The sequence below is a fragment of the Trematomus bernacchii genome, unplaced genomic scaffold (assembly GCF_902827165.1).
Source record: "Trematomus bernacchii unplaced genomic scaffold, fTreBer1.1, whole genome shotgun sequence".
NCBI classification, from domain to species: Eukaryota; Metazoa; Chordata; class Actinopteri; order Perciformes; family Nototheniidae; genus Trematomus; species Trematomus bernacchii.
Genome location: NW_022988098.1, coordinates 5639493 through 5663959, shown reverse-complemented (window position 1 = coordinate 5663959; position 24467 = coordinate 5639493). Strand labels below are relative to the sequence as shown.

The window sequence follows — 24467 nt, the reverse complement described above, 5'->3', positions numbered from 1 at the left end:
TTTTGTCCTTTTGTAATTTTTTAATCTTTTGGAGCTCAGCAGAATTGGGAAATTACATTTATATTTCTTATCATTTCAATTTGAGTCTTACAGTTTTAAACAAGGGTATTTGTACCAAGCATAATCACAAACTTGTCTTGTGTCTAGATTCATTGAATATCAGATTCTTGTTCTTTAGGTCCTTAGAAAATAATGTCCATTTAAGTTAAACTGTGGAGTCGTCCATAGAAACCCTGAATAATTAATCCCATTTACTAATATATCATTGGTTTCTCGATAACATTCGGATATCATTTTGATGTTCTATTTAATATCAACTACTTGGTTAATGACAAACCCATGGTATGTCACACCCAACAGTGTTTTGATATCCAGCTAACGACCCCTAATTATACTGTTGACAGTTTACCATTGTAACCGCTTAAGCTAACGTTAGCTTCACAGACTTAGCCTACATTATGAACTGCTTCACATAGTCCTGGAAGTCAAGACTCAGCTTTTTGAGTGATAAACTTAACATATTCACAGTATAAGACACCTACTCTTTAGAGTTTTACCATGAAATTCCAGCAACTCTGCCTCTCTAGGTGCCAATCATTATACTCAACAACTACAGAGCTATTGTTAGCCGGTTAGCTAAAATGTTTATTTAGCTAAATGTTAATCGTACAGACACGGGACCTCAGACAGATTATTAACTAGAGAACGTCTCAGTCTCTTTTTATGGCTTACACCAAAAATATGCAAGCAAAATGCCAGCAGTGTGTAAAACCCACATTGCCTACACCTTGGAAGCAGCTGTTAAATATGTATTATCATTAAGCCCATTACATTTGAAAGTGGCACTGTTTCAAACTGCAGTTTTAATATAAAATCAATTAATTTCAGCCCTAGTGAAGATGTGAGTTCTCACTTTTACACTTTCAGATCACCTCATGCAGAGCTATCATTAATTAACTCAATACAATTTGTTACACTATTATCCTTAATACATAAGATAATTGCATTTTCCTGCTTTGTTCTTCTATAAATTCAATCATTCTCTAGCTCACCTTGAGTTAATCAAGGATTATTATGTCATAACCTCCTGCCATCTCATTGTTCACGTGTCTCTCCTCTGTCTGTCTTTAGGAAGGCGAGACAAAAAGCGCGACGGTTGTCCTTCTTCGTGAGGGCGGATCTCTGGGTTTTAACATCATAGGAGGAAGGCCATGCGCGGTAGGTTGAAAGCCGAGCGTCTTGGAGGTTTCATCTCCCCCCGGTGATCAGCCAAGTTTCATATAGCAACGCAGGAATGAATAGCACATACTTGAAGCACCACAGACTTTCTCTGTACTGACGTACACATCTTTGACATTCATGCATGTGTTTTCTAGTCTGTGGATTGATGCACCGCATCTATTACATTTTATTGTGTTTATATATTGGTCTGGTTTCGCGGATTTGGCATTACAGATTAAAAAAACTATAATTACTTTTATGAGAGTTAAATCTGGGATTATGGCTTTGACCGCAGTTGTTTTGTCTCTAATTGAGGGGATTTTGGTGGTGAGGTAAACACAGAGGAGAGGAAAGGGTCTTTTTATCCCAGCCTGAACCTTTCACGGCCACTTTTCCGCCCTGGGGGCTCTGAAGTGAATGTCGTTAATGATGCCACACGCTCTGCTGAGTGAAGGGTTGAAAATACCTCAACATTGGTTACAAATCTTCCATACATGGAGCCTCTTTCTGCAGCTGAAGTCCTATTGAAAAAGTATTCCCATATCTGTTTCATTGGGACTGTACTGAATGGTTACAGGGCTTTTTTTCCTCACTGACACAGTGATGCACTTTTCTGCAGCGACATAGATTATCATAGTAAAACTTTTTATAGCGGGAAACTATAAAAAGATCTCCACATAAAAAGCTGTGTTTTTTACTGGAGCCTCCTAGATTTGCAACCTTTTGTGACAGGACCATGTATCAAACCAAACCATAAGAGCGCAGATATAATACTTGGCTTTCCTGCTAGCCTCAAATCAACAGTCTGTGTATGAAGCTATTCATTAAAATGGAAATACCTAATATACCAGTAGCCTTTGACACAATCGTTTCATGTGGCTGTCACTCTGGCATGGCTTGGTACGAGCAATCAGCTGCCAGGTTCTGTGGTCTGTGTAAGGGCTAGTTTGTCTACAACTCTGAAGATAGGGGGTTAGTTGTAAAGCAAAGAAGTAAGAATTAGTCGCAAAGCATTGCTGCGTTAACACTGTACATGATGCCTCTTGAGAGAGGAAGCAGAGCGGAAATAATGAATTAGAGTTAGCACTGTGACTTCTAAAGTTTCTTGAAGTATCTCATTACATTGCAGTTGTGTTGCAGGACTGTAGAGTGTTTTTACATTTGGTTTTAAAGAGAGTGCTGATAGAGATGTAAGCAGTCTTAGCTCTGACTCTGGGGTCATGGCGACAGATCTACCTTATATCAATCCAACATGTCCACATGCCCTTTTGCAGGCCAGAAATGTCCCTTCAGGCCTGGGAAGCATCTGAAATTAAAGCTAACCCTTGAGTCAACACTCATGGGCAGGGTTAAAGGGTCAGTTCACCCACATTTATAAATAGACTTATTTTTCTCTTTCACCCCGACTGGTATCTAGCCCTCAGATATATTTGAATACATTGGCCCAGATTCTGGAATGAAATTGTTGTGACCCATTAGGGCTTTCATTGTATTTTGTTTATCCCCAAAAGTGGGATTTTGCACTCAGTCGTAAATTAGTTGAAATACATTTTCAGTAGAAAACTGCACTTAAAAATTGAACTACCATAATTGTTTTGGTGCCTTTTGTGTTCGGTTCAATGGTTTTAAATACATGTGTCATTTGTTCAATTAAGTTATGTCGGAAATCATTTTGTGGAATTTTAGCCGTAACAATTGTGTTGGCTGCAGGTCATATATCGTTATTGCAAAATGTCCTTTATATCACGCAGCCCTACTTCCTGGAAATAGTTTGCAGCTAAATATGACGATTGATCCGAGAACAAATTCTAAATGACTTCAGAAAAAACTGCTATTCAATGTTACACAAGTTCACACATTTATCTAGTGTTTTGCACTGGAAAATTACATTTTATTGAGTTGGTAAAAGTTTCAGGGGATTCCTCAACTTTACTTGAAGACTAAAAAATCTTCCTTTTCTGGTGGCGGCAACTGCTCAATGTTTCCAGGGTTTTAAGAAGTAGCGTGCAACTTTTTATTGAGAGATTTATTGGGATTTGTTTATGACACTACATTTCAGATTTTATGAGAAATGTGTATGTACACCACTATCCTCTTACAATCGTAGCACTGTGCGTTTTTCTTATTGGCAAGACATTAATTTAAATGTATTCTCACAGGACGACAATGACAGCACTTCGAATGAAGGGATCTTTGTATCCAAGATCATCGAGGAAGGACCGGCGGACAAGGAAGAAGGCCTTCAAATCCACGACAGAATAATAGAGGTATGTGTTTCATATGGAGGAAGTCGATGTGCTGTAGATAGGGAGGTTGGATTATGTGACAGCTGCTGTCTACCTTATAAAGAGGACGACAGCAAGGAGGCAATATTTATGTTCCTGTGACTTTAGAAAATTAAACTCCAGCTGAAAGCAGCAAAAGTGACACGGTGAATATATATGTTGGCCTTTTATTTCAGCTCAATCCTGCTGACAGTAAATGTTTCAACTGATACTTCTACCAATCAACACTCAGGCAAAGGCTTTGTTAAGTAGGGCATCGCTGCAGATGGAGTGGATTTAACCTGAGGCGAAGCTGTCTGTCTTTGGTTTTTGCCGAGTGAAAAAGAGCCCTGTGTTCGCTTCCTAGCTGACAAATCCCTTATGACAGAGCTGCCGTGTAGGATCCTCCTCTCGCCTTTAAACAGAATCTCTTGTGGAAAGGTCGGCTCACCCTGAGGTCAACTTGAGGGATGCGTTGAAAACTCTGCATCACAAAGGTTGCTTTTATAGAACAGTTGTCAAGCAGAATCCCACACAATGGCTTCATTGAGCGGAGATGTTTATGTGCATTACGAATGTGTATCACCGCCTGCCGCAAGATGACAAATATGGTTTGTCGCAGGCTTTATTGTCAAACCTCAGTGAAATTGCCCCGGAGCTTTTTAACCAGACGGACATATTTGTTTACAAGAAAAGAAGACTTCGACATCTGGACCAAGTTGATCACTCTATCCTGTCATTTAGGCAAAAACGCCACAAGCACTCTGGCACAAGCCTCATGCCACGGCTCTAAATACTGTGGTTGTAAGTACGGCAAAACCATAACCAAGATGTGACATGTTAGTCCTCAGGTATAATTACTTGCAGTATCACAATCAAGTGGCTTTAAGCTTTCTGCAACTTGAGATCCCTCAACAAAGGGCAGGTTGAACGGGCTATTCTGGTGACTTGAGGTCAACAAGAGACTCCGAGTGGGCCACAAGCTGATGAGCGAAAAGACATTAGCTCATGTCACATGAACGTGGCACTTGAGTGTGTGTCTTTGCAATGCATCTGCTGTGTCTGATTTTATGAGTGTTCTTCCATGCGTTTGCCAAGGCGTGTGTGAAGGTTTGGGAATCATATTAACGGGCCAGATGTTGCTGTATTTAGTTACTTGAGAAGATATCTTGTGTATGATTTTGTGTTGGGATGGCCATTCACCCTGTATCGCCTAAAAGAAAAGACAGAGAGCATTGTGCTCTTGTATGTGTGTGTGTGTTGTTTTCAAGCCATTGTGGGTGAAGTCACAAAATCCCACCAATGAACCGAACACATGAACTGAAAGGACGGAAAGAGCCTAAGGAGCTAGCAAAGCACCCTATTAAGTGACCTTTTCTTTTCAAGAGGTGAGAGATTATTTGACAAATAGCATCATAATAAATCATCCAACCATTGAAATAGAAATAGGCAGTTCAGAGTTGCTGTTCCACTTTGGATGGAAAACCTGATAGCAATTGTAGGTTCACATTACGAAGACTCATTCTTTGTTTGCTGGCTCAAACAAAGGTTCCATGTCATGGTTTCTTCAGACCACAATAAGAAATTCAACGTCACATGTTTGCGATTGTGCAGGTTGCATCTTTAACCTCGGGCCATTGGGTCTGTGAACTCTGGTTCTCAGTGGTGAATCAAAGGAATTTAATCCTGAGCGCCAAAAGGCAGTTTCATGTTTTTAACTTGTGGGTTGAAACCAACAGATCGTAAAAACAACTTCTCCAGCATCCTGTGTGAGACGCAGGCAAATGCTGTATGGCATCAGTGGCATTCACACATATCTATACAGTAGGACAAGTTTTAGTACATGTGTAATGATCTTTGCAGAAGCTATATTTTCAAGGTACACCTTAAAAATAGGTGCTTTTAGTAGGGATGCTCCGATCGATCGGCCGCTGATCGATATCGGCCGATACTCACTCTCTACCGATCGATCGGTGCTCGCTAAAAATGCCGATCGCGAGAGCCGATCGCATGACGTAAAATGATGACGTAAAATACATGACACTTTTCTCAGTGCGCGGCAAAACCGTTCTTATTATACATCCATGGGCAAAACAAGCTCGCCAAAATGGCTTCACCGGTCTGGCAGTATTTTAAGGTGTCCGAAAAGGACAATCAAATAGCGGTATGCAACGTGTGTGAAGCAGAAATCCTGCAGCTCCGCCCGCTTTGATGGACCGGTGAGCAGAGCAAAACACACAAGAGTTAGACCTAACACACTTAGCTATTTTATCTACCTCTGGAACAAGCTAAACTAGTTATTATTCTTTATAATTATTCTTCACTGTTGGGTCACTCATGACTGGATCAGTGAGTTGCATGAGACGATACTGACAGGCTGTCAGGAGAGAGAGGGAGGGGGAGAGAGGAAAAGAGAGCGCTTCTGCTCATTTCTCCCGTGTATCCAAAGTTAATGTAAACTTGAATAATGTACTTCATTTGAATGTAATAATTATGTTGGTTGTTGTTTGTGGAAGCGCCAGTAAATGAGCCTCATTAACGGAGTTTTAAACATCACTTTAAATGGAAGATCCCCATAGGCCCCGCCCACTCGATCGGATCGGCGATCCGTATCGGCCGATACTGATTCCGGCGATCGGCGATCGGCCCCAAAATTGGCAATCGGAGCATCCCTAGCTTTTAGGATGGCTAAAAAGATCCATGAACCAAAGGTGATGACAGGTGACCATTTTCTTGTTTTTCAATTTAGTCCAAAACCTCATAAACAATCATTAAACTAACAACACGACACAGACTTATTATCCCATGAACATTCATTTGGTGTTTCTGGCCATGTGATGAGCTAGTTTAATTATTCCCTCTCATTTTAGCTCCCTTTTGATGTTTTAGCTTCTGCCAACATGTTCACAAGTTTTTTGACTTTGTCTGTTCATAGCGTACAGTGATTCTAAAAATCTGTTTAATTTTGCGGCAACAAGGTTAAATAGAGTGGAGAGTGGGCTTTAATTACAAACACATAAAGTAGGCTAAAACGCAAAAACTTGTGCAATCTTTCACTATGAGAGTTACTTTTTGCATTCTCCACCACATCACCACCCTCATTTACATTGCAGTAGACAGGCATGTTCTTCCTTTGTTCCCTCACAGGTGAAATCTGACTTACAGAGGCAATCTTTTCGACAGCCCTCACAAGCCATAGCATTACCTCGCCGTGGGGGATCAACCGCTCTGTTACAGAACAATCATATTACATGGAGCGGTGAAGAGCAAGTTCACCTGAGGAGGCAGAAAAAACGGAGCTGTTTTCTCTTCAGAGGTGTTGGGTCCAGTAAGTCTATATGGATGTCACATGTACATGATGATCCACGGCTCGTCCTTCTATAACCGGCTCTTAGCGGGGGAGTGTGATAGCAGATGGCTGTCCTCTCACTGAGCTACAGGCTGGTATGAATCAGCACATGAATGCCTCCTTGTTCAACCGGACATTTTTCTCATAAAAACCTGGAGCCGTGTTTGCTTTCGCTCGCCCCTCTGCATGCTGAAAAATCTTAGCACTGTGGTCAGGATCTGCCCGTGTTTGCCGCCGGGATTTCATAAATAAGTTCTGATTCAGAGCTACGAGGGGATCGCTGTGGAAAAAGGGCCTCTGCTCTCCAGCTCTGGTTTTCACACAGCTGATTGACATGTTATTTAGAAAGTCAAGTGTTTACATATTTAGCGTATAAATGTAATCCCATCTTTTTTCCACCAATGTCTCTACACAATGAGCAATACTGGAACTCTTGTTACTCTGTGTTTTTTTTTCCTGACCTTCCACTTCCCTTAGGCCTCTTTGCTTGTGCAATGAAAAGCCAATGTCACAATCCCCGAACGAGCGTGCCTGAACTTTTAAAGCGAAGGGGATGTTTTCGGTGCAGGCTTTCTGAGTGTGAAAATAGGAAGAGAATGGAGACGCCTGGGCTGCTGTTGTTAACGTCGCCTTGTAAATCCTCAGCAAACATTCTTAGGTCGCAGAGGGTGAACGGCAACAAGTACTTTAAAATAAACTGACATCGGCAGCAGCCAGTTGGAATATGGAGGTTGTTTTTGGATGGAGGTGAGGGAAGGAATGTGCCCCTGCTAAAACAATGTTTGCATACATATATTCTCTGGATAAAAGGTAGAATTTATAGAAAAACCTTTTCATTCAACTGCTTGATACAACCCTAACCCCTTGTAATGCATGGACCAAAAATAGAAGGAATATTTGTGCCGGTAAAGTTTTGTAACAGATAATGCAAGTTGGATTAGCTGCCAGCAACCTCTGCTCATTAAGGCCCCGCTCACACGGGACCGTTTGCGTTTATGCACAGTATGCGTATTCAAAAAAGTCTTCCGTTCACATGCATTTGTTTCATTTAACGTGTCTGTTCAAACGAGGCCGCTGGAAACGCTGTAGTACATATGCTGGGACTGTAAGTGGCGCTGTAACTTCCGCCAAAATACACCAAAAGCCGCGAAGAAGAGCAACCAAGCAGCCCCGCTGCAATGTTGCCATGGCTACCCTTCTGTTTAAGCCCCGAAACTGAAACTGAAACTGAAAGAAACCGAATCTGTGGATATTGCATCCCGACCAAGAAACACGAAAGAAAACAACTCCGTGGAGAGGACGGCTCAGAAAGAGAGAGATATTCTCTACAAACACCGGGTGAGATCCTCCTTTGTCAATATAATGGATCAATGCATGAAATCTGACTCTGTTTATTTTGTTTAAGGAGTATATTGGGCGTTAACAATTCTGGTTTGCCTTTTATAATATTATTTCATTCAAGAACCCCTTGTGCGTTTAATTAACACAGCTATTTTTGATAGTTGCTACAGCAGTGAGCAGGAGAGGCGGGGCTATCGTTATTTGTTCAGGAAATATTCGTATCGAGGTGATTACACGGACTCTGTTGACCCCCCAGAGCGTTTCGTTTGCAAATCTATCCACCTTGGGACCCGTTATTGTTTGTGGGGTCAGTTTCTATCGGCCCCGTGTAAATAATAGGGCTATACGCACGCGAAACTATGCAGATACAAGCAGTTTTCTCCTCGTGTAAACGGCGCCTTAATCTGTTTGAGATGCATAATGATTTGTTTTTGGGTGATTAGCTTGAGCAGTAGGAATGTGGTGAATAATTGCCAAGGGTCACAATCAAGCTTTTCTGAAATGCAAAATAGGCTGCTCTTAAAACAGCACTGTATTATTTATTGGCAAAGAATATGAAAATTGATCCTTCGTCCTGAGACTTTGTAACTCACTACGTCCATATCAGCTTTATTGTGTTTGACACAACCTGTTCCCACGGCCTTATTGCTGCAGCTTATGCTAATTACCAAAGTATCAACGGGTGGCTAAAGTTAATGTAACTCCATTGTAGATGTTTAAAACATGAGAAAAATTACTTTGTACTCCAAAGAATACATTTGATCCTAAACTGCCAAGAGTGATTTCACGTCTATATTTAAAAGTGACACCACTTAAGGATGCACATATGCAATCTCTTACTTGTCAGTCAATAGCTGTACGAGTTGCGAGGTTACCCACAGTGAGCCACTAAACACCTCAAACCTCCCCACAGTTACTTAAGTGTCAAGCCCCAGCCAGATAGCACTTAGCAGTGACTGACAGAAATGTGAAGTGAGCTGCGTTTGAGGTGGGTCCGAAGCATGCATGTCAATGAGCCATTATTCCTTTTTCGGTGTCAGGGCCAGCCATGCAAGAGAAGTAAGATTGCTGAACAATTTGGGGAGGAATTGGAAGCAAAAACTCTGCCCTTTGCTGCATATTTAGCTGCATTAATGTTTCCTTTGGAAATTCCAAATAAAATCCTGATGACAGAAAGGTTAGTTTCATTATAGCTGATTCAGTAAGTGTTCCCTAATGTTCTAAATGCATTAAATGGCATGTTGTACAATGTTCTCAAGGATACTTTTACACTGTCAGTGTGTTTAAGCCCTGAATGAAATTGTATACTTGATTAGTTCACTGTTACTGACTGTTATTATTACCTCCGCCAAGGAGGTTAAGTTTTCGGCTCTGTTTGTCTGTCAGCAGGATTATGGACAAACCTTTGGCCCAATGTTTGTATTAAACATGGTAGGAGATTGTAGCATGGGCCAAGAAATAACAGAGTTACGGAGTTCGTTACAATGGCAAGATGGGGCATTTGTGCTGCAATTATGTGGTGTCGAAATACCCACAAAAAATGATTTCCCAACTAAGAAGAACGCCCTTCAAGTCTCAACAACTTGAAAATGGATATCAAGGTGTTGTTTGAATCCCCTTAGAAGAATTATACAACAAATCTTCTTTCAACATTACGATACAGACAATCCGAGGAGCATGTGAATGCATCATTGGCATCGATCTAGGCTCTCTGAGTGCCATTCTAGTTGGCGCATGTAGTGTCATTGAATCTGGAGAGTTGTCATGTCAGAAGGTGTATTTAGGTGCATGTCACGAGTCCTCCTGGGAAAGAACTGTCAGATTACAACTGAAGCGTATGATTGTTCGGACTTCACTGTCACTAATAAGTTGTCTCAGCACATGGCATCGTTGGCAGGATATGTGCCAAAAGTTCCCCAGGCGTTATTTCTGACCCGGAGGGCTACGAGGAACAGACATAGAATTTATTTCCCTAAGGGGGATCACATGTTGTTTGGCATTCTTAGGCAAGAAGCAGGCCTTTGTCAGGCTCTTTATTGGATTGTGGCCCCTCTGCAGGCAGCGTGTTTATTCCCCAGATGGGCAAGCTGAATGTGGCACCGCTCTGTTTCTCCTGTCTGGCCTATAGACACGATGAATCCACCCCAGGCTAAGCGGGCCAATCCTAGCAGCGAGCCACATTCCTGTGCCCCGTGGTCCAGCTGAGGCAGGAGCAGGACATTAAATCAAATCTAACTTTAAAGAGTCCATAATCAGCTTCTGGTGGTAGCCGCTGCCCTATTCAGAGCTGGATTGAAGAAGTGAGGACAAGCACACCTTTGTTTTCCACTGCTCTATACAGGGAGGGGGGAAACATTTTGTAAGATGTGGAGTCGTGTCAGTCTAGAGATGGTGTGAGTTGAGCTTATGCCTCGCTGCCTCCAGAAAGCTGCTTTTGTGTCTCTCCCACTCAACACACACACAATATTGTATTTTCCACTCAGTTTAAACAGCTTGTGTCCTCAAAGGCCGTCCGTGCGCTTAATGATTTATGTGGAGACGTACAGTCTGGGCCTACTGTAAATGTGTTTGCTCTGCTCCAACAAAGTCTCGCCCTGCCTCCTTGTTCTCTGGAGCTATTGGGTTAATTTACGGCTCCTAAAAGGTCTAGAGAGGGCAGAAATAGACAGGTGTAATTAAGGCACATTTTCCTGCCAGTCAATCACTGTCCTTGCGTAAATGGATCAGTAACAATCGTCTCAGGTTGCTCTTCCAGCTGCTTCTCATGTCAGCCTGGCCCCCAAGCACAGACTACCCACCGACTCCTAATTAACTACCCTCAATTAAACCCTAATAAGCTGATTAACAGACCCTTAGTTGGGCTGTAATGGCCCGTCGTTTCCTCCCAGTGCCCCTCTGAAATGCATCTTGACGGCAGCATGTTAATGACCGCTCACTCCCTCTCTCCCTTTCTCCCTCTCCCTCTCTCTCTCTCTCTCTCTCTCTCTCTCTCTCTCTCTCTCACACTTTCTCTCTCTGGAAAGGACAGTGGGTTTCCATCTGGTTAAATTACTGACACAAAAAGTTTGAAGCATTTTTTTTTACATAAATAGATTGACATTCAGTTAATAACAAAAAGTGAGTCTCTTGCCGTTTCATCCTATGATCAATTTAAGATTTACATAACAATTCCAAGTAGAAACATGAGAAGTACCTCAGATTTTCCATGGAACAAGTAGAGCAAGTGGTCAAATTACTTTTAAGTAAATCTTAACCTTAGAACATTATTTGACTCAACAATATCACCTAAGCTTCCATTAAGTAGTTTTTAAAATGTACACTGTATGATCTTCATGAGTGAATAGTTTGCCAAATTGTCATGACATTTTCAGAGCACTTTAAGGACTGTTTGTCATGTTGGCTCCAATCCTGACAACCTTTAAAAGCTATTAAATGTACTTTGAGGTTTCAAGTAGAGAGTTTAAGTTCTCATGTGAATGTTGGCATGGCGTAGTTCGATATACGGTTACCTCCACTATTTCAATGTGTATTTTAAATACGAATATAATAAATTCCGGTATCTCTCTCGAGGATTGACACCACTCTTTCACCATACCAAGGAACCCTATATGAGACTGGGATACTCTGAGCTTGCATGACCTATCATTATGACACCTAAATGCTAGTGATATCATCAGATCACATGAAAATCAATCTAGTCCAGCTTCAAGTAATGCATTTGTGACCATTCAGCATGTGCGACAGATAGATTCTGCATTAGCATCGGTAATTCTCTGGAAGTGTTTGTTTTTTTCCAGAAAGTTTCCAAGGACAGCTTCTCGGATGGTTCTGAACAACAAACAATCTGAAGATCAGGTTAGAGATACTCTGCGACAGTTTAACATGTCAGTGCTACTCTTGAGTCCAATGGCAGTTTTCTCTTCAACTGTACCAAAGATAAGCATTTCAATATAGCTTTCTCAATATTCAACATGAACACAGTAGGAACCTCACCAGGGAACATGGCAGAAATGGAAAACTGTGACAAAGTCCTAAAACCAGCAGCTTAATAAAAGTGTTGACAGTCTTTACCAGATGTATTCCCATTGCGTAGACCACAGGTTAAAACTCCTATGCTTCTACATTTAAAGACATATTAAATCTGTGTTCATGGGTTCCTGCTGCAGAGGAGACACAAATCCTGAAGGCCTTACTTCCTCATTTCTGTCTGAGCATTAGGGACAGACTGCAGAAATTACTCTAGACAGTAAAATACTTCACTATGGTGCTTTAGTCAAATACACTAGGGTATATGGAGGTAGTTTATTCCACAGAGAGCTTATGGATAACGGCAATTTGGCCAACATAACAACTAAATGGGGGCTGGTGATTGAGAGTATGCTCCATGATGGGAAATCAATTAAGTGGAGGAACAGGCTGCCAACTACGTGGCCAAATAAATCACAAGATGTTGACATGCATGCTGCTCTGGTTATGGAGTTGTTGTTGGGACATTTTATAAGATAAAAAAAAAAAAAACTGAAAGTCAGTTAGAGAACACCTACAGTCATATCTCTTTGGACACAACAACTGGATTCTCGTGAGTCTGTTTTATGACCGGTGCCAGCATTACGGTGATGCACAGAGGGACTTTCCTGTTTTTATTACACAGATTCCATCTCTCACTATAGTCGGCGGCAGTCAGACGCTGTGGCACGTGTATTTGTTTCTGCGGAAATGGCTATAGGCTCACAGTGATTTAGACATGGTTTTGTGAGGCATTGTAGGATCCAACTTTGGTCCCCTCAGCAGATTATAGGCTTAAGAATTCCCTCATCAATCAAAATGCCCGAATATACTAGTCTTCATCTCCTATGGAACCATTGCAGTTTTTGCTCCAATGAAATGATGAAGTGGTCTTCATTTCTTTACCCACAGCTCTGTGTGACTTTAATCTCTGCTTGCTGTTAATCATATACAGTAGCTCTTTCCTACGCTTCCCTAACTCTGTCAGCCCTTAAGGTCGCAATTCATTCCGTTCTGAAGCACTAACGGGACTTCTAAAATCATGAAACTTAATTGTTCCCGTAAGCTTAAGGAGATGAAAGACTGACTATCAACAAGCAACAGGGTTATAAAAAGTAATGCCGGGTCAGAGCTATTGATTTTAGAATTAATGCTTTCTGCTTCCTAGCATTCAGGTACTTTAAATTCGAAGCAAGGCAAGGGCACACGCCTCAAGTTGCTGTCTTCACCGTAGAGCAGGCGACACCCATGATGAATGTGCCCTAGTGAGCTCTGCAGCCCTTTCAGCTGTATAGTACACTAATGCAAATACATCTGACCAGAAAAGTGAGTTTGGGCCTCAAGTAGGCATTTCAGATCAAAATTAGATAAAGATTTAGCCAGTCATGGCCTATTTACTACCCCAAATGATAGCAGAAGAATATTTGAAAGGATGATATGGGTAACTTAAAGACTCTTGCAGTGTGGAAGGTCCTTCCAACCCCCTCTTTGACCGAAAGTCGTGCTTTCTCCTGCTTTGCATTTTTGACTTTGACATGCAAAGTACTTCTCCTGATTGAAATATATTCATCATTTGTGGTTCAGGTAAACATTACTTTTTCCAATCACTCCTTCCCATCCGAAGTTCTACTCTGACCTTCAGAACAAGTCTGAAACAAGCCTGCTCTCATCAGCCCGTACACACTGCAGCACTGCGGCTATGACCAACATTGCTGCCAACAGATGTTAGGTTTCATTTTGTAAGGCCCCATTAGGACTTAACAGATGCAAAACACACGGGGTTGACATCGCTGTACATAATTGTCCCTCCTGTACAGGACAGATGTTCGGTAATATGTGAGCTAATTGGAATACACCAACACACATTTTCTTCAGAGAACTTTTGCACATGTGCCTTGACTTTATTTACAGTACTCATGCAGAATTAGTACACATTTGGTTCTTCTACTTTAAAGGGACAGCTAACCCTAAAATCTCAAATACATGTTTTCCTGTAATTCTATTCATCAATATAGATTATTCTTGGTGTGATCTGCCGAGTTTTGTAGATATCGGATGTAAAGATATCTGCCTTCTGTCAAATATAATGAAACTTGATGGCATTCTGCTTGGTTTGCCCAAGGGTCAGAACAAAAATAAAATATGAAAAATTCATTTGTCCCTTTTACCCAAGATGATGCACTTGAACAAAAATAGTTCCTACTGGAAACTGCTCACAACCAGATCTGCGGATTATACTATAAGTTATCGAGTCATGATTTCTGTAGAGACATTAGTTCTTAAAATGCATTTAATTGATGAGAAAGCACACCCACTCTCTGTATTACATGTTGTTAGATGCTAGTAGCTCTTGGTACTACAAGCCTATGAGGTATGGGCATTAATAGGCCACAGCTAAGAAGCGACCCAGTTTCCCTTATCAAAATGTTTTTTTCCACTCTACCATCTTCCCATTCTCCCTAGCCTCTTTGGAAGAGGTCTTAGAGCTCCCCTCCATTCACCAGCCAACTATTGGAACTGGTGGCCGCTGCGCTGCCTTTTCTCATGCAAATGTGTGCAAATAGAAAACATTGTTCTTCAGCGTGGTTCTCCGTCTCTGTTACGCCGCTTTGCTCTGGCCTTTCTCTAGTTCCCCAGAGAGAGATGTTCCCTTTCAAGTGTTACCTCTCTGCCTCATTCAAGACTTCCTCTTTCCTTTTGACAAACAGCCTGGAGGACTGGCCGTCGCCGGCTCATTGAGCAAGCTTTTCAGCCATCAAGCATAGGGAGAAAAACAGACAGAGATGTTCTGCAGGCGCCTCCCTCAGACATCCTCGCTCATGTCTTATTTTTTCCCTCCCCTCATAGGATGAGTTATTCTATAGAGGGAAGTAAAGTGGGCTCCCTCCCAATACTCCCTTTTCTCTGAGTATATACAGGTGCTCTTCCTACAAGTGCTTACTTCTCTTCCTTCAAATTCAACCTGCATATATTCAGTGATATATGCCACATGTTCTGTATTACTAAGCAATCAGTAAAAAGAACATAGCCTCTCGCATCACTGAATTTTGTTGGACATAGCTTGAAAGAAGCTACTATAATTTTGAATAACACTTTTCATAGCCCACCTGTGAATAGCTGATTTTCGGTATTTCGGCATGAGCCTGCATTTTTATTAAACTGCTTAATCAAAAACACATGTTAAATAACTTCTCTCTCCCGTTCACTTGTCCTCTCATCAAAATGGTACACCTTGTACCTGGGGTTGAATAGGTTGTGTCCACAAATTTGTGTAGATCATGTCATACGATAGTGCTTAGGCAGAGAAAATAACTGGCAGGCTCAGGAGAAGCCCAGGACCACCGGCTGAGAGCACAGAGCCTGTGCCAAGGTCAACGCCAAGGTGTCAATACAGATACCTTTACTCCCCGCTAACAGAGGGGTGCTTTGATTAGAACCTCAGCAGGAATATGCAGCATTTAATCAGAGAGGTATGCCAGCGGACGCACAGTGGCAGCCATTTTGTCTGAGTCTTGGACTGAGATCCAAATAAATGTCCCCCTTCTGCCCTCCGTACTCCACCGGAGCTCTTGGCCAAATGTGTGATTGATATGTGCAGGTGGTAAAGGATATCCCCCAGAGTAAGAGTTCCTAGCTAACTTGAAAGAGCATATTCTCCCTCTTTGCCATCTTATGAAAACAGAAGTCTTAAAGCAGAGAGGCAGCGCAGGCCAGGAAAAGAAAAATAAGTGTCATTAACGTCTAATGTCTCTAACGTCATGCCTCTACTGGCTGGACAATAGGCCTTTTGTAAGTCCATTGTCGGCTCTTATTTTAACACCATAAGCCCGGCTGCCTTGGGCTTACTTTTAAATACAAGGATATTTAGCCCTTTTTGTCACTACAGTTTCCACACTCCACTCGTCAGTGACAGTTCACCCTGGAAATAAATGGAAGGAGGCTGCGAGAGCCAAGAGAGGAGATGGAAAATTATTGCAGAATAAAGCAGGGAGCCTTTTCTCCTGCAGAGTGCTGACGTGTTTCAGTTCATGCGTGCACCAGTAAAAGTCAGAGGGGACTTTCACTGATGCTATAAAATAGTTTTGTCAGCTTTAACTGATATGCAATCATGTATATGGCACAAAGGGTTTAAGCCCAGGTTATGGTCCAAAAGAAGACTGGTTTTGATTGTGTCCATTTGCTCAGATTATCTGCTATAATTTATTGTCAGTGTCAGGGTTAGAAATATCCCACATAATCCTTGAATTCTTGATTTATGCTCTGTCTAGCAAACAATAGGTCCCCGCCATCTCTTACATGCAACCTACATTTACACCAGATATCTATTTCTTCCTGTTTTCATATCTTATGGCATCATGTAGCCTTATTCTGCCAGGACATGCACTCTTGGCGATAACAGAACAAGAACACTAGATGGAAAATGTGAGCACTCAGGAATTCAGACACCAGAAGCAGAGCCGATGTCGATAAGGCAGAATTTGGCCACAATGAGGGTGAAACGGTAAGGATCTGTTTGGCTTTGAAATCCCTTCCTCTTTGATTTTCTATCCAGAATTTCTACCGAGGGGGAGATTGCGAACGAACAAGGCTCGTTGAAAACTGTGGCCTCTCTGCTCTCTATGCTATATCAGGCCAGCAGCTGCTGTCTTTCAGCAAAGGCATGCCGACTGCCGGGGCTTGGCTTCCACACACTCCGGATCTTATACAAGGCCCTTTATTTTTGGGCTTATGACTATAAGAAAAAGAACACAACCCCAGCTCTGTCTGTGTTTTTTTAAGTAGAAGAAGAAAAAACATTTATTCAGGAAAACTTGACTCTGCATAAGATGTAGTGTTGTCTGCGTAGTCTTACTGAGATTTAAACAAGGTATCTCAGGTAAATGGTGTGCGTTATGCCAAACGTCAAATTCCTTGAATTGGAGCCAAAGAAATGTCTCCCAGCTGTCCCTTGGCACATCAAGACAACACCTTTTTTATTATCTGATTTTTGGAGAGTTTGCGTTAGTTCTGTTTAAACAGTACCGCTGCTGGAACCAAAAGCCATTGGGAACGCCACCCTTGACACACACCCCTACATGTGTAGGACCAGATCAACATTTTAAAATTGATACTTTTTTTTTGTACGCCACAACTTGTTTTCACTCTTAAAAAGCTACCAGATTTGGTGGTTGCAATAATATTTTCCAACATTATCACTGCGTGTTTAACTCGCTGTGAAAATAAGAACCACATGTCTGGCCGTCGTCTGTACATAAAGGTATAGGTTGAGGAAAATGAAAGCTCTTCTGTCTCCTCTGGACCTCCTCCCAGTCCCTTCCCTCCAAGTAGCCGACTCGCTCCTGCACACTAACCACAACCGCAGCGCATAATACCGACATATACTCTCCTGTGCTCAGAAAATCTTTTTTGTCTCCTGCAAGAAACATTTCCACTTCCACAAGTCACATAATTCAAACAATAATTAGGAAACGTCCGTGGCAGTGACTATCCCCCTAAGTTCTCGTTGCAGGTAGCGGTTTAGAAAGAGAAGTGGTTCCAGACTGTTAATGTCTGTCACAGCAGAGTCAGAGGCCTGTGATTATTTTGGTGCAAAGGTCCAAATAAACCCTGTGTGGGTCATGACCTTCCTGATCTGAACCAAATGTGCTGCACTTTGCGACCTTTGTTGAAAGACTAGTGGCTAAACATGGGCGACAATAGATTTTTTTCTCCCCACTATCGCCGTCAGACTAAGCTCTTCTCAGGCAGAACATTCCAGAAGTGAGAACATTGCTGCTCACTGGCTTACTTAGTTTGTTTACACAACCTCATTTGTCAAAGAGTCATCAGGCAGGTTTTTTTTAGACAAATATACAAATCCTTACTTGAGCCAACCTTTTGAAGGCTCCTTCAAAATGTGTCTAGACAAATGTCTTTCTCATCCATCACTTTCCATTTGCGAAAGTGTTAAATGTGTGCAGTCGTGTCGCCCGTGGCTGTATGAAAACTGTGGACATCAGCATGTATGTTACACATCCATTCAAGTGAGCAAACACAGTTCATTATCACGGGATTCCTTTGAAGTGCGAGTGATTCATCAAGTGGTGAAAGTCAACACTTTCAAACATGTTCAAAGCCCGGAGGACTCCTTCACGCATGCTGCAGCTATCTCCCTGCTTTTGTACCACTGGACAATTTACATGGCCCTCCAAATCTAGTCAATATTTATGTAAGGGTGTACATTAGGGGCAGTCCGCCGGAGCTCTGATCAAACGTTTCTTTTATCTATGACCTTCGTCTGACTCGACTCACAGAAGCCTCTCACCAGGCTGGGGGTAATCAGATGTCAGGCTGGGTGTTCGCCAGGGACTTGAGCAAGGCTTCATACATGGGGGCCAAGGCTTCAGCACTTCCCCCCCCCCCGTGGCCTACCTAGCCGACTGCCCTCGTCTTCTCATCTCACCCTGACACATTGCAGTGACAGAAGTTAAATTCCTTTCAGAGTACAGCACCTAACAAGGAATGAAAGGTTGGAGGATGGGGGCAGGATGGAAGCGTTCAAATCCATTGAGAACACATGGTGCTACACAGATCCTCTGCAGTGGGATTCAACTGCTTCTTAATCAATTATTCAGCTAGATCATGTGCTGCCGTACATACAATGGCTGTAAGTAGTATGTCTTGGCAGTTGATGCTAGGTTTAGTTCTTTTTCTGTTCTACCTAAAACGTAACATCCATTTATGTAACCATAACGTATCTAAGAATAGCTAAAACATGGCTCTGGAGGATTAGAAAAATAAATCTTTACCTTTTTGTGTTGAGAAGAGCCTGCCAGCACAATGAGCTCAAGGGCTATAAAACTGGCCACAACTGGTACCGGTGCTGCATGATGTAACTGTGAGAATTTACAGAAATCTTATATTTCTTGTAGACAAGCAAATGGATCACTTGAAATGTTTACTCAGCTGTTTTTGCGCTCATTTGTCTAGCGGTAAAAAAAACACAAAATAAACGCCATTCATAAATGGCTGCTGTGGTTATGTGTCTTCTGTTTGAGCCTCGCTTGGCTGTGTTTCGTGGCCCATGAATTAAATTACATGATGCAGAAACTCTAGGGGGCCAGACTGGAGACTCCACTTACTCAGCGGTGAGTGGCGGTGAAATTACTCTCCTGGTTCCCCTTCTCTGAGAGGATTTTGTACCATTGAGCCTAAATGACTAGAAGCCCTTCCTGACTCTAATAGCTTCGCTCTTTCTCTCAGTGTCTCTTTCCTTGTTTTCTCAGATGGTTCTCTCCTCATCTTGAGCACACATTGGTTCTCTCTTCCCCCAACCTCTGATTAATCAAGTATGACTCTCAGAGGAAAAAATGCAACTCTGTGGTTTTGTTTCTTGTCGGTGTGGAATGTTTTTTAGCTAAATATTAGGTCTGGACTTTTGGGAAAAGTGAGTGTCATCCCAGTGGAGTGTCCATCGTGAATAGTATCCTTGTAATCTTCCATCGAAGCATTACGAGTTAAACAGTCAAACCAAGCCATTAAGTTGAAAGTTAAAAAGTACAGCATGGTAATGAAGTGCAGCGTAGTGTGATTTTCTCAGCATGTGTCTGCGGGCTAGCACCTCCGCACTCCACATGAAGCTCGCTGTTTTACATATTGTGGTGTAGGAAAAACAACTTGCATGAGAGAGGTTCAAGGGCCAAAGCGAATGTTCGTTTGGGGAGAAACGTTTTGCTGCATATCATTTACATCACTTAAAGGGGGATTACGGTAATCTTCCGCTTGCATCACCTGGTTGTAGTGTCGCCCTGTTCCCCTCGTTGTTGTGTCTCCTGAGGAAACGGTTACATAGGCTTTCACAGCTGACTGAGTTGTTTATCCAGCTCCTACGCAGAGAGGAAAATTCAACTCACAGAGTAGAAGCTGCACTCCCCTCATCACAAGAACAAGAATCATCCAGCTGGAACCAGAGGAGGAACACACACCGGGAAACACATGATTCACTTTAGTCAATTAGCTTGTTTGTTCAACAAAGCTTTTTATACCTCTTCAGAAATATCTTGCCTTTGTGCTGTTTATTCCAGAGCTTTATCTGTAAGTCGTAAACAAGCACCTCTTAAAGGAGAAGCCCATGGGCCCTGACAAGAGAATGAGGGAGGGGACAGGTCAAAAAAAAAAGTGATCAAGACGACCAGAAGCCCAGCAGGACTGCACTGAAACTGTACTTTGAACACTTTAAATATATTATTAACATTTTAAACTTTATACCCCGGTTATCTAGGCCCTTTTTGTTTTGTTTAATGTATACATGTCACACTGTGGGACTGCGGGAAACGATATTTCGATATTTCTGGATGTATAACACATGTAGAATTTTTGACAATAAAGCTGACTTTGACTTTGACTTTTGACTTTGACTAAACTTTGGAGCTAAGAGTCAAAGGAGGATAAGAAGCCAAACCTTTTTCTTCCTCTTGGGTACATACCTTTTAAAACCTGCACCATTTAAGTCTTGGGGCCCAAATCTTGGCATAATTACTCATTAGTCCATGTCTTAACCCAAAGGTAGCGCAGGTATGCTCGAGGAATGCATCACTTAGATATTTTAGGCTTTTGGCAACTATAAAGAAGCCTGTGTGTGGCCTAGATTTCTAGGATTTGTTAGTTTATGGGAGATGGGACACACTTTAATAAAGATGAGTTGTGTTTCAAGAGGCACTTTTCTCCACATTTCTGCAATGTAACACACTGAAAATATCAATACTTTTGGCTTTTAATTATTAGAAACTGCATTTTTCTGCAGATGGTTGAGAGGCCTGTTCTTATTTGTTAACATAGTTTTGAGAATGTTATTCTGAAGAGGAAATAAAGGGGGAAAAAAACATGTTGGCTGTTTGTCAGGAATAACAGGAAAAGGTTTATTGAGGTGCAACATTTCCGCTGTGAAGGATTGTGCTAAATGGTCAGGTTGTACACTGATTAGCGAGTGTGACGTCACTAGATTGTACAAAGATTGTGTTGAGGTACTGAAAGGAGCTTTGTATACTGTAAAATAAGGATGGACAAAAGAAGGAATGTTGAATGTCTGGTCAGTGTGTAGAAGGCTTGAGAAAGTATTCTTGTACAGCTTCCCATCTGAAGCACAGAAAAAGGGCTACAGAGACATATTGGCAAGAGGAAAATATGAAGAAGACAACGAGGGAGTGGAATTAAAACAGGATCTCCCTATTCCTGCTGGTCCATTCAAAAGCTGCTGTGCCTGGAGGCTGTCTGCTGGCTGCTGTATTGCTCAAAGGGCCAGATCCCTCCGGTTGTGCTTATCTAAGCACATCCAGTCTGGTCCAGTTTTTGACCCTCTGCTCACTTTCAGCCCCGATGTTTTCTCCTTTGAGCTGGATGTGTGGTCCATTGAGAGTGTGGTAAAAGGCTGGCAGCACAGGGACCACCAAAGTTAAGGAAATGCCCAATAGCCTCTATCAGCAGGCGCCTGCACCAGAATCCAAATGTCATGCTATTAAAAACCATTCTCCTGCTAGTTATCCATCCATCTACTTTGAAAAGCACATTTCCATTAGCATCAGTTACGTCCTGAATATCTAAAGTAGCCTGGCGGAATTTCTCATCAAAACATAAACACCCTATTTACACTTAGACTCTTGATGTGTCTTGGGTAGATTAGTTGCAACCAAAAAAACATTAGCGACAAGAATAATTGTGTCCGAACCACATCCTATGGGCCTATCCGTATTTGTATGTGGGAAACCAAAACGGATGCAATTAGATTAATAATCTTCACAACGGAAAATATACATATATGTGTCAAAAGAAACATGTTGAATGGTTTGCTATGTTTCTCGTGCTGCCATTAACTGACAATCAGTCACATGGTTCAGAAACTGATGGATGTCTTGTCGTTTCAGTCGATAAACAAGAACAATCTTTAAAGTAAATGCTCTTTTCCATTACATGGGTGATTTGCTGGCAGCTATTGGGATGTTTCCCACTGAGGTAATGCTGGTATCAGAGGACATCATATTCTTCCCTGACAAGATAGTGGCTATATCATTTTCGGTGATAATGAAGTCATGAAGAGACCAGACACATGGCAGTCTTCCCATTAGACCCACCTTATCACAGCTTGAATCTTTAATGACATATAAAGATGACAGGAGGTGCTAAGGACTGACTTCACTGTTCATGACCAGCAGCATTATTTTTTCCTTTAGTTTTCCATGTGTTAACAGTTCTGCACCAAAGAGTCCGTGTCTGATGGATCGAACCATTATCGGGCATAAGATATGTAAAAAAGATTAGCTAGCTTAGTGTATTTTCTATGTTTTCTGTTGGGTTTGTCTGTCTGCTAGATAATGGAACAAAAACCTTTGGCTAGATTTTCATGACACGTGTTCAAAGGTTGTAGCATGGACTAAGGAAGAACCCTTTGAATTTTTTATAAAATCCATATCACTTAGGGCAGGGGTGCCCAACCTTTTTTCAACCAAGGGCTACTTTTAAAGTTGCCAGTCTGCCGAGATCTACCAGTCCAAATAGAGAGAGGGGGGGGGCTAGCGAACTGTCAACTGGCGGAGAGCCTCGCTGCGGGGAAGCGGCGGACCTCTGTCAGTGCAACTTCAATGATGCCTTTTAAAAACAACGGGACGGTGTTCCCACGGGAAACAAAACTTAAAATATTAAAATATTAAATTAAACAATCTCATCTCTTAAAATTCACAACTTATTATGAATTAAACCTTCACAAACTTATAATTATGTATTCACATGTTTAACTCTGTTACATATGCACACAACGAACAGAAGAGCGTAGGGCACAATTAGGAGGGAATTCCGTCTCGTAGCGTCTGTGCACCGTTTTGAAATGCCGCTCTAAATGACCCTTCTTCGGTAAAGCCACGCTCGCATTGGAGATGAGACAGATGGACTTTGAATTGAAATAAACAAAAAAATAATCATCCTCCCACTCTGAGTGAAAATGATATATTTTGAGCTTTTTTGCTTCTGCCATAATTGCGGTCTTGTATGTGTGCGGACTGTCACTCCTGTTGACACGGACAACGTCAGCTAACTAGTGCCCACTGCCCACCAGCCACGCCCCGACACATGGGGTCACGCCAATCACAAAGCTTTGATGCGTTCAAGTGCATTATTCTGGCACAGGAAGATTATGTTATAAGACATTAACGATAAGACAGAATATTGTTGTTCTATTTTTAGACACATCTCGCGATCGACTGGGAATCTCCCCTGGTCGATCGCGATCGACTGGTTGGGCACCCCTGACTTAGGGCAATGCCTTGTTGGAAGTTTTTCCTGTAGTTAATTTTATGTTTTGTATATGTACATGGTCTACAAAGGCTCAAAAGGTTCACACTCATCCCCCCAGCCTTAACCGCCTCAATTGGACTCCATTGATATCTTCTGTAACATGATGACATTACAATGTTACAGTCGGGCTTCCATTGGCTAGTGCTCCAAGACATTGTACCCAATAGGCTCTTATTATGCCCCTAGTGTTCAAATGAAGCTGCTCAAAGGTCTGCTTAAAAAAAAGTGTTTCCTCCCTGCAATAGAGATACACGTGCACTTGCTGAGCCTATAAACTAAAAGGACAATGTCCATACTTGTGAGTGAGTATTGGATCTTAACATTTCTGCAATGGGCTTGGCAAGGTTACGCTCATGCTCAACGACAGATCTGCAGCCATATTAATTTTATTCCAGCCTCACAGCTCTGGAGGGGAGCAGCTGGGAGGCTCACATGTCGTGAAGACATTATTAATGTGTATGTTTATAGCAAGGCTAACACTGCCAATAGAGATCTCGGTTACCATTATGTCTATATCCTTGATGTGTCAGTTGGATCTCTTCACGGCTTTGAGTAACGAGGCCTGAGACTAATGGATGTTGCGGGGGGTGAAAAGTCTTGTTCTGATGCTTATCCAAACATCAGTTTTCAAACTAGATAAGAGTTCACATTTCATCAGTTTGATGTCAGTGTTCTCATTCAGTTCATGTGATATCACGATTTGGTATTTCACTTTGGAAACAAAACTCCTTGGCAAAAAGAAAAAGGGATTTAATTTTTACAAGACTCCTTCAAGAGGGTTTTCAGAACTACGTCCCATTTTCTCACTCCAATCTTATTTACTAGTTTGCCTCTCGCTTCTTTTTGGAGCATTTTAGCACCGAAACAATTGCTATTGTTGAATAAACAGCTGCACACAAGACGAGGCTTTGGAATTATTCGAATTTTGGATTCATGGTTTGCCAGTGTAGTCATTTAATTCTAAA

General features: G+C 41.9%; 1 protein-coding gene across 2 annotated transcripts in view; it reads left to right on the top strand.

The window, feature by feature from the left end:
• Nucleotides 1–24467, top strand: part of pdzrn3b (PDZ domain containing RING finger 3b) — a 101787-nt gene that overhangs the window by 5898 nt on the left and 71422 nt on the right. The window contains exons 2-3 of one of the 2 annotated variants that reach the window (XM_034121763.1): nt 1132–1218; nt 3381–3488. In XM_034121763.1, the coding sequence (XP_033977654.1) occupies nt 1132–1218; nt 3381–3488 (195 nt within the window). The remainder of the gene's footprint in view (nt 1–1131; nt 1219–3380; nt 3489–24467) is intronic. The other variant, XM_034121764.1, reaches the window with a different exon arrangement.